The sequence below is a fragment of the Poecilia reticulata genome, linkage group LG13, assembly GCF_000633615.1.
Source record: "Poecilia reticulata strain Guanapo linkage group LG13, Guppy_female_1.0+MT, whole genome shotgun sequence".
In the NCBI taxonomy this organism is placed as follows: Eukaryota; Metazoa; Chordata; class Actinopteri; order Cyprinodontiformes; family Poeciliidae; genus Poecilia; species Poecilia reticulata.
Genome location: NC_024343.1, coordinates 3,132,269 through 3,140,966, shown reverse-complemented (window position 1 = coordinate 3,140,966; position 8,698 = coordinate 3,132,269). Strand labels below are relative to the sequence as shown.

Here is an 8,698-nt window from a genome sequence, read left to right as displayed (position 1 = left end):
GTCACGGAAGTGGCTGGTTTTCGTCCCGGTTTTACCATAAACGCCCTGAAATATTTGACAGCATTGACAAGAGCAGCTTTTGAACAGAAAGGGGTTAAAATTAAAGTTTAAAATTTGACTTGCTTTCTTAAAAAATTAACCGGTAGATATATAAGTTTTCCGAACAATAAATAAAATAGAATGGAGTAAAATAGAATTGAATAGAACAAACAGAACTTTCTTTATTGTCTAAGCGTGGAAATGTAGGCGTACCACGGGTAAAGCCGAAGTCTGTATTCACATTAACAAAAAAAATAAAAAGACAGAACTAAGAATAACTCGTAAGTATTCCAACAGATTAGCTGAGAATTGTATTTTATTTCACGAGAAACAGGAATAGACAACATAATCTGTGCTAGAACAGCATAGTTGAGAGGCTTTTATTTTGAAGAATGAAACCACTTTGGAGAACACGCCTCCGAGGTGACGTCAGAGAAGTCAGGAAGTAGATCGGCTTACCTTCGCACATGGTGAAAATGGCTGCGAATGAAGAAAAACAACAAGGCCACAGACCCGGCGTTTACAAACAGAAAAATAAGGGACACAAACATGGCAAACACAGGACGAAAGGTGAAATCGAAAGAGAAAACAAAGGTAGGCCCTGTTCCGTGGCGAAGTGTTACAAATATCGTTGCGTGTCTTTGTGGTTGTTGCTTTGATTGACTCACGTGTTCTGCAGTCTGAAGGAATTGAGAGGACAAGATAACACATGTTTCAGTCAGATAGTTCATGACATCAGGTTTTAGTCCGACTTCGGGTCATTTCGGGATTTTCAAAGTTCTCCGCGGGATCTACGAGTAGCTGTAGTGTGAGAGTTACAGTCAAATGTACGGTGATCTGTTCTCTGCAGCCAATGATCAAATACATTATCAATATTTGCGTCAGTACTTATAAAGACGCAAACTCTCACTTTTCCTCATTGTAACTAATACTTGTATTTAATTTTTTTTAAATAAATGAGCAATAAATAAATATTGAAACTCTTTTGTTGGGGAGAGTTGAAGAAGAAATTGAGATGATCGTTAAATTTTTACGTTTTACTTTTGAGTGCGATCTAAAATTAACTCGCATTAACATATTAATTTGGAAAATTTAATTTTAATTGCTCGTAAATATGTCCTGCAAGTGTTCGGATTTTCTTTGCTGCATTTGTTTTCATTTTCCAATAAGTAACGGATAGTTTGTGTTATTAATTTGAGATTATACAGTATTTTAATTATTTAAAGAACTGCTATTGATTAGATATATCTAATCAATATCAATCCCTTTTGATATTTAACCACTCAACAGAAAAAGCACAGTGAGCGCAAAGTTGCAACTAGGCCTGTCATTATAATAATTTTTTGCTGGTCGATAAATTGTCAAAGAAGTTATTGCAATACATTGTAATATTGTTATTTTGAAACCATTGTCTAGGAATGCAGTGATATTGACATGATAAAGCAAGAGCGCATTCTCAAATATCAATAAACTTTGAATTCTAGCAAAGGTTTAAAACTGGAACTGGAAGACATTTTAAATACCCCAAATAAATAAATAAGACAGCAAATAAAAGCAGTAGTTGAGATCAAAACACGAGACTGGGGACTTTTGTCATCCAGTTTTTGGTAGAGAGAAAAGAGAAAAACAATAAATCACGCAGGTGGAAATGATTGAGTTTGTTTAAATTTATCATGCAATTAATTGATTTATTTCTTATTGCGACAGGCCTAGTTATAACTTCACACTCTTTGTCTTTTTTTTCCCCAGTTGTTTTCCTGATTTTAATAAGAACTTTAACGTCCTTGTTCCCGTGTTCCTCGCAGGCAGGGTGTCAGTGACGACCCTTACTAAAAAACAGAGGAAGGAGCTGAGGAAGATGGACCGACGACATAAAGCCAATCAGCTTCGGAAAACGAAGAAAGACCAGGTCCTTTCAATGCACATGAGGAACAAACTGTTTAAAATTTCTGACCAGTGTTGCAAAGTTAACCTTTTTTTTTCTTCTTTTTTTGTCCCCGTAGGTTCTGATGGAAAAGCGGCGACTCGGCAGCAGGGACGGTCCTCCTCACCTGGTGACCGTGGTGTCCCTGCATGCTAATGCTGACGCCGGGGCGGTTAGCAAACTGCTACGTGGTCGAGGCGCCGGGGGCGTGGTGCACCTGGAGCGATGCGTCAGCGGCGTCGGGGACAGTTTTGGACTGATTGTGCCTCGCTTCAAACAGAGGTTCACATTTCTAAACCAGAGCACAGGTACATTTTGTTGAATGTTTGTTATTGTGCTTTTTTTTTTTTTTTCTAAATCAAAAGTTTGGTTTTAAAAAGTTGCATAAATGAAGTAGGTTTCACACAATGGAAATATTTTTGAAGTTTTTGCAAATTTTTTTTTTTTAGTTGAATTCTGCAAACTTTTTAAAATTGAAAAAAAAAAAAAGTATAGTTCAGAATAACTATAGTTTCAGATTTTCTTCCTCCCATTTTTCAAGCTCTTCTCCTTGTTTCTCTGGCCAGATGACATGCACTCCCTGCTGGATGTTGCCAAGGTTGCAGACAGCCTGGTGTTTGTCCTGGACTCAACTGAAGGCTGGGACACTTACGGAGATCATTGTCTGTCCTGTCTCTTCTCTCAGGGCCTCCCCAGCCATGGTTGGTTCCCATTTTTTGTACAATTTGTGGAAAATTTGACACTATTTCCCTGGTTTTTGTCTTCTGAGATCTAATTTCTCCTAAATCTCTCCCCACCCTGCCCCCTTGTAGCTCTGGTTTGTCAGGGTTTGTCTGACATCTCGGTGAAGAAGAGGGTAGATTTCAGAAAAGCTCTATCAAAGATCACAGAGGTCCGGTTCCCAGACAGCCGCCTCTTCCCGTTGGACTCGGATCAAGACGCCACCCTCCTCCTCAGGCACCTGGGAAGCCAGAGGCAACGAAAGCTGGGCTTCCGTTCCAGACGCTCCCATCTTTTGGCTGAGCGCGTGGCGTTCACGCCAAATGGCCCTGTGGAGGGGAGCGGCGGAGGGCCCAGCGGCCTGGGGACCCTGCGCGTGTCCGGGTACGTCCGAGGTCGTGCCCTCCATGCCAACAGAGTGGTGCACATCAGCGGGCACGGGGACTTTCAGCTGAGTCAGATCGACGTTCCGCCGGACCCTCTGCCCCTCAACCTGACCACAGTCAGAGCGACAAAACCTGGAAGGGGAAGAGATGTGGAGATGCAGGTAAACGTTAAACCACAGACATCATGGTGTACATCAAAAATTTTGTAAAAACCTCTAAAGTAAATGTAGCAGGGGTGATGATAAAATAGAGGTCACTGTAACGGTTCAAAAAGAAATACTTGTCAGGTCAGTTTATCTATATTAATAGTCTTTTATTTTGTAACTAAGCGATTATGGACAACTGAATTAAAGTTCTATTATTGGAGAGATATTACATTCTTACTTTGTGTTTCTCTTGTAATGGTCCATAAACAATCATTTTAATGAATTAAAATAAATTCACTAAACATTTTCCACATTTGTTCAGGAATGTGGAGCTTCAAAGTTTGGCACATTTTTCAAAACTAAATCTGAATAATCTTCTGTTCTGTGAATGAAATGTGTGTTGTTGTTTTTTAAGTGTTAAATCAGAGGTATAGTGATCAATGTGTGTTGATTTAAAAATAATGCTTAAATGCTGAAACCATTCATTTTAGAACTGCGATAGATTCTCACAGTATGGTAACTTTAACTAGAAATACGGCGTTTACACAAGCCTTTTTCAAGCTGAAGAGTGTGAGCAAATGTCTGCATTCAGAACAGAAAAGTCTCCTTCGCTCAGCTCCTTCAACGCGACACGATTCAGCTTCATCCTGCGAAACAATACTTTAAAAAGTAAACGTTAAAACATCTGTAATTTTGGCGTAACATGTTGTCATTTTGTTGTTTGCAGGACGGAGATGAAAGCGAAGCCCCGGTGCGGGTGCTGATGAAGGCAGACCCGTCCAGCCGGGAGAGTCTGCAGGCGGAGGCGGAGGTGGACCCCATGGATGGAGAGCAGACATGGCCGACGGAACAGGAGCTGCTCGACGCTGAAGGTGAGGAGACGAGATCCTGAAACTGGAAGCGATTAAGAGAAGAAATTAAGATAAAAACTTTTTTTTAAATCACTGAAGACATGAGTCTTCGTAAAGGTTCAGGAATCAGTCGTACGCAGCTACTTTAGATCAAATTTTCAGTTTTCTAATATGCCTACACATGCCTGGAAGCATTTGGTATTAACTGCAGGTTAACACTTTACTCTCCTGGATGTACGTTCCTTTGCTCAGAGGCCAGAAAGAACAAGCGTGTGATGAAGGTTCCTAAGGGAACGTCTGACTACCAGGCCACATGGATCATCGACGAAGATGAGGAGGAGAATGGTGAGACAGATGAAGAAAGCAGTGATGATGATGATGATGGCGATGACCTAATGGACGAAGCTATGGATGGAGAAGATGAGGAGAATCACTCTCAGGTAAGCTGACCGATGACAGACTTAAGTTGTTCAAGAAAATGCTCATTTGGATTTAAATAGCAATAATATAATAACGTTATTTAACTCACCTGACTGCTCAGACTTAACCTTAACATAAATCCAGTTACACTGTGGAGGCCTCAGAGGATTGTTAGAGAACATGAGTGAACAAATGACATCGCTCTTATTGTTAGATATTTCAAAACCAAATCCAGGTATCCTTTGCCATGGAATGAGTGAGGAAATGCTTTCATTACTCTTTCAATTGGCCATACGAGTCGAAGACTATATAAATTTGTGTCTCTGATGTTTTGGAAGATGCCTAAATCGTTTTGATGGCGACCAGGATGGTGTAACCCACGGCGAAGTTGCAAAACGGCCGAGCGGTGCATACGTGACCCACGGACAGTGCACCTCTCTGCAGAGAGGCACTGTTTGTTTTCTGTGTCCGTCTCCAGCCTGCAGTGCCAGGCTGCTCGCCACATCACAACAATAGTGTTTGGAGCCAGAGTCCCGAGAGAAGCCTCCTGTCTTCCTGTCTTGTGAACCGAACTTCCTGTCTGGACGGAGGGAGGGGTCGAGCATTTATTTGTTTCCAGCAGTGTTTGAAAAGAAGTCGGAGCTCGGAGGGGAGGGGGGGAGGGGGGGGCAGGGGAAGCTGGCCTTATGAAAAGGGTTCATTACGACCCGTAATTGTTAATCGCGTCCATTTGATGTCGGCATTAGCGAGCAGGAATACGTAGGTTGTACGGGGTAACAATAGGCGAAGGGGCACTTCAAATGGCAGTGATTATTATTACTGCGGCGAGGATGTTGGAGAGGTTATGAATCAACCCCATGCTGTGTGTTTTTGGCTCATGTGTCAGACTTCTCCTGTGATTTGCCATGTGAGCGACTGCTGATGATTCATTCCTCCCACACATGCTGGAAGCTGGAAGCTGGGTCTATGAAAAGGGAGGATGCCTCAAATCCTGTCCATGCTTTGCATCCATGGCAGAGTCCTCCATTTATGTGTATGCAAAGCAAGAATTCCAACAAGTTAAGAGTGCCAAATTAAAACAAATAACTTATGAAATAATTACTTAAATATGCCATTAATTTCTTAAAGCTGGTAATAAATGTAGAATTAATTGTATGTGCTTCAAATAAATGTTTTAATATTTTTTTTAAATTAGATGTAGTTATTTCATGATTTAATTAATAATTTTATGTTCCTGTGCTGAAGCACATCATGAATTAATTTAAACTGTCAACTTTAGTTGTCAAATTCAGTAGGTGGGGTTAGAACTGCTTCTATGGAGACCCTGACATCTGATTGGCTGCTTCAGACAGAGAGCCAAGTCAACTTACTACATGCTAACTATGACTCTTTATTAGTATTTTCATTGTAAGTTTGGAAATAACTTCAATAAATGTATTTACTACAAACTGTGTGAGGAACCCCAGCCTCTGTGTCCCTAGTTTGGCCTGAAATATCTCTAACTTAATCTACAAGAGAGATTACTGTGGTCAAACTACCACAGACTTCAGACAGGATCAACGTTAGCTAACTAGCTAACACCGGCTATCGTTGGCCGACGCTCATTCGTGAACTTATTTGAGATATTTTAGACAAAACTAGAGATACAGAAACTAGAGTTGCTCACCCAGTTTGTGGTAAATAAACTGCAACAATTTAATTATGTCGTTATTCTAGCCAAGAATTTGACCCAGTGTCTTAGCTAACTGTATGAAACTTTATGAAAATACGCAAACTGTATGAAAATAACCAAACTTCCCAAGGAAGGCTGAACCCTATTGGGACTTATGAGTTTGAGATGGCATGCCATGAAATAAAAGGCATTTTGAGTCTCATTCATGCCTACTCCATCTATTGAGAACCTCTAATACATCAACACATACTTCAGGAAGCACTGCTGCACAAACAGCTCTGAATAAACAAACAGTTTGTTCAGTGGCAATAAAACAATCCCTGTTACTACACTTGGTCTGATTAGGAAGCTAAACTTGCAAAAGTATTTATTCTGTTTTGAAGCTGTTCACATTTTTTGGCACATTAGAAGAAGTTTTGATGTATTTTGCAGGGATTTAAAGAGACAGATTAACATAAATGAATTCATGATCGTGAAATCGAAGGACATGGCTATAGGGTCTTTTTAAAATAAAACAAATGTTTTAAACAGAGCTCCCGCTAAAAATTATTTTAGTAATTGACTATTCTATCAATTAATTTGGTGATTAATCAGATAAAACATTCCCACATTCCGCAAATGTTTCATTTCACCACTTAACCCATATTTTTTTTTACAATAAATACATGAAAAGATGAAAACAAGCAAATAATTAAATTCCTATTTTTAAATAAGAAGATAAGCATTTATGGCTAATATGCAATAACAGCATTTGTTTAGTGAAATCTTGATCATTACAGTGTATTGCTGTTACGTTGTTATATAGGTCTGATCTGTTGATTACTTTTTGGATTAACTGATTAATAATTTAATAGCAAGAGGTGGTTAAAAGGTGCTAAAACTTCAAATTAAGGAGTTCTGAGTAGAACACATTTACAAGCAAATTTTTCTTTTTTGTCTATATGCATTTTTTGTACAGTTATGGCTTAATTACTGCACTGAGTGCCTTGTTCTTTTTGCAAATTGCCTTTTTGTTGCTAAAAAAAAGTAGTTAATTTTAGTGGTTAATCGTCCAGTTAATGATTAATCGATTACTAAATTAGTTGACGATTATTTCATTAATCATTTCATCACGTTTAAGCTAATGTAATCTTTTTGGCCCTGGTGTTAAATAGAATTCGTGTCTGGACTAAAATGAATAAAATCTCAATTTGATCCATTTCCTGATAGCTCTGGCTATATGGTTTAGTTTTTTTGTGAATCTCTGAACTTTCCTTATTATTTAGAACAATTCCTCTTCAGGTCAATTCGACGTAAGAATATTTGTTTACACTGTGAGACAAACGGTTATCTGCCTCATTTTTGTTTCTACTTTCGTGGTTATCACAAAACGTCAAACGATAAAAGCATCGGTGGGCGGTTAGCATTTTAGATTCAGTTCTTCTTTGCTCCGCCTCCTTCTTGCCCAGGAGACTGGTTCCCAAGCTGCTTCGGAGGACGAAGACGACGAAGAGGAGGAGGAAGAGGAGGTGTGCTCCGCAGAGAGAGGTGGAGCAGATCAGCGGTACGACGACAACATGGACGAAGCAGCAGAAGAAGAAGGCCTGAAGCGCTACCGGGAGGCTCGATCGCACGAGTTGTTTCCTGATGAGGTGGACACGCCCCTCGACGCTCCAGCTAGGATCAGGTCAGCGACCTTTCATGTGGGAGGAGACATACTTTAAAAAGAAAAACGCCAAAAAGAGAGAAAAAAAAATAACAGTTGACTCATCCTGCAGATTTCAGCGCTACAGGGGCCTGAAAAGTTTCCGCTCCTCGCCTTGGGACCCCATGGAGAACCTGCCTCTGGATTATTCACGCATATTCCAGTTCCAGAGCTTCGAACGCACTCGCCGTAGAATCCTGGCGGAGGCTGCGGCCGATGAGGACGGAGCCATGGTATCAAAAAACAAACAAACAAACAAAAAAAGACCCAGCACTTTCCTTTCTGACCGCATGTCCTTGCCTCCAGGATGGCTGGTACGTCACGCTGCACATCATCGACGTTCCTTTCTCCATCATGGAGAGCGTCCAGTCTGGCAAGCCCCTGGTGCTGGTGTCTCTGCTGCCGCACGAGCAGAAGGTATCGTCTCCGTCGGAGCCGCAGACTGCGCGGCGTGCTGCTTTCTGGACTCATTATGAATTGTTTCCCACTTGGAACAGATGTCAGTGATGCACCTCTTGGTGCAGAGGCACCCCAGCAACACGGAGCCAATCAAGTCCAAGGAGGAACTGGTGTTCCACTGTGGGTTTCGAAGGTTCCGGGCCTCCCCTATATTCTCTCAGCACACTACAGGTGAAATATTTAGTCATCAAGCAGAAGTTTTAAATGTTAACCACATTTTTTGTCGTCTTATGGCATCAGTTCTTAATGTGTTTCATTGGGAATTTATGTGACCAATGAACCAACAAATTAGAACATATTCTTTTAAAAGTCCATTATTTTTCCAATCTTTTTGCTTTACTTACAGCTGCAAGTATTGTGGTGTATATTTCCATAGCAATACTGAAATCATTTATAT

The 8,698-nt window shown here is 40.5% G+C and overlaps 1 protein-coding gene across 1 annotated transcript in view; it reads left to right on the top strand.

The window, feature by feature from the left end:
• Positions 1–463: 463 nt before the first annotated feature.
• tsr1 (TSR1 ribosome maturation factor) overlaps positions 464–8,698 on the top strand; it is a 10,501-nt gene continuing 2,266 nt past the window's right edge. The window contains exons 1-11 of the mRNA XM_008424949.2: positions 464–633; positions 1,845–1,948; positions 2,043–2,271; positions 2,530–2,664; positions 2,776–3,230; positions 3,943–4,087; positions 4,319–4,506; positions 7,607–7,824; positions 7,916–8,075; positions 8,149–8,259; positions 8,340–8,472. Coding sequence (XP_008423171.1) covers positions 507–633; positions 1,845–1,948; positions 2,043–2,271; positions 2,530–2,664; positions 2,776–3,230; positions 3,943–4,087; positions 4,319–4,506; positions 7,607–7,824; positions 7,916–8,075; positions 8,149–8,259; positions 8,340–8,472 — 2,005 coding nt within the window. The 5' untranslated portion in view covers positions 464–506. The remainder of the gene's footprint in view (positions 634–1,844; positions 1,949–2,042; positions 2,272–2,529; positions 2,665–2,775; positions 3,231–3,942; positions 4,088–4,318; positions 4,507–7,606; positions 7,825–7,915; positions 8,076–8,148; positions 8,260–8,339; positions 8,473–8,698) is intronic.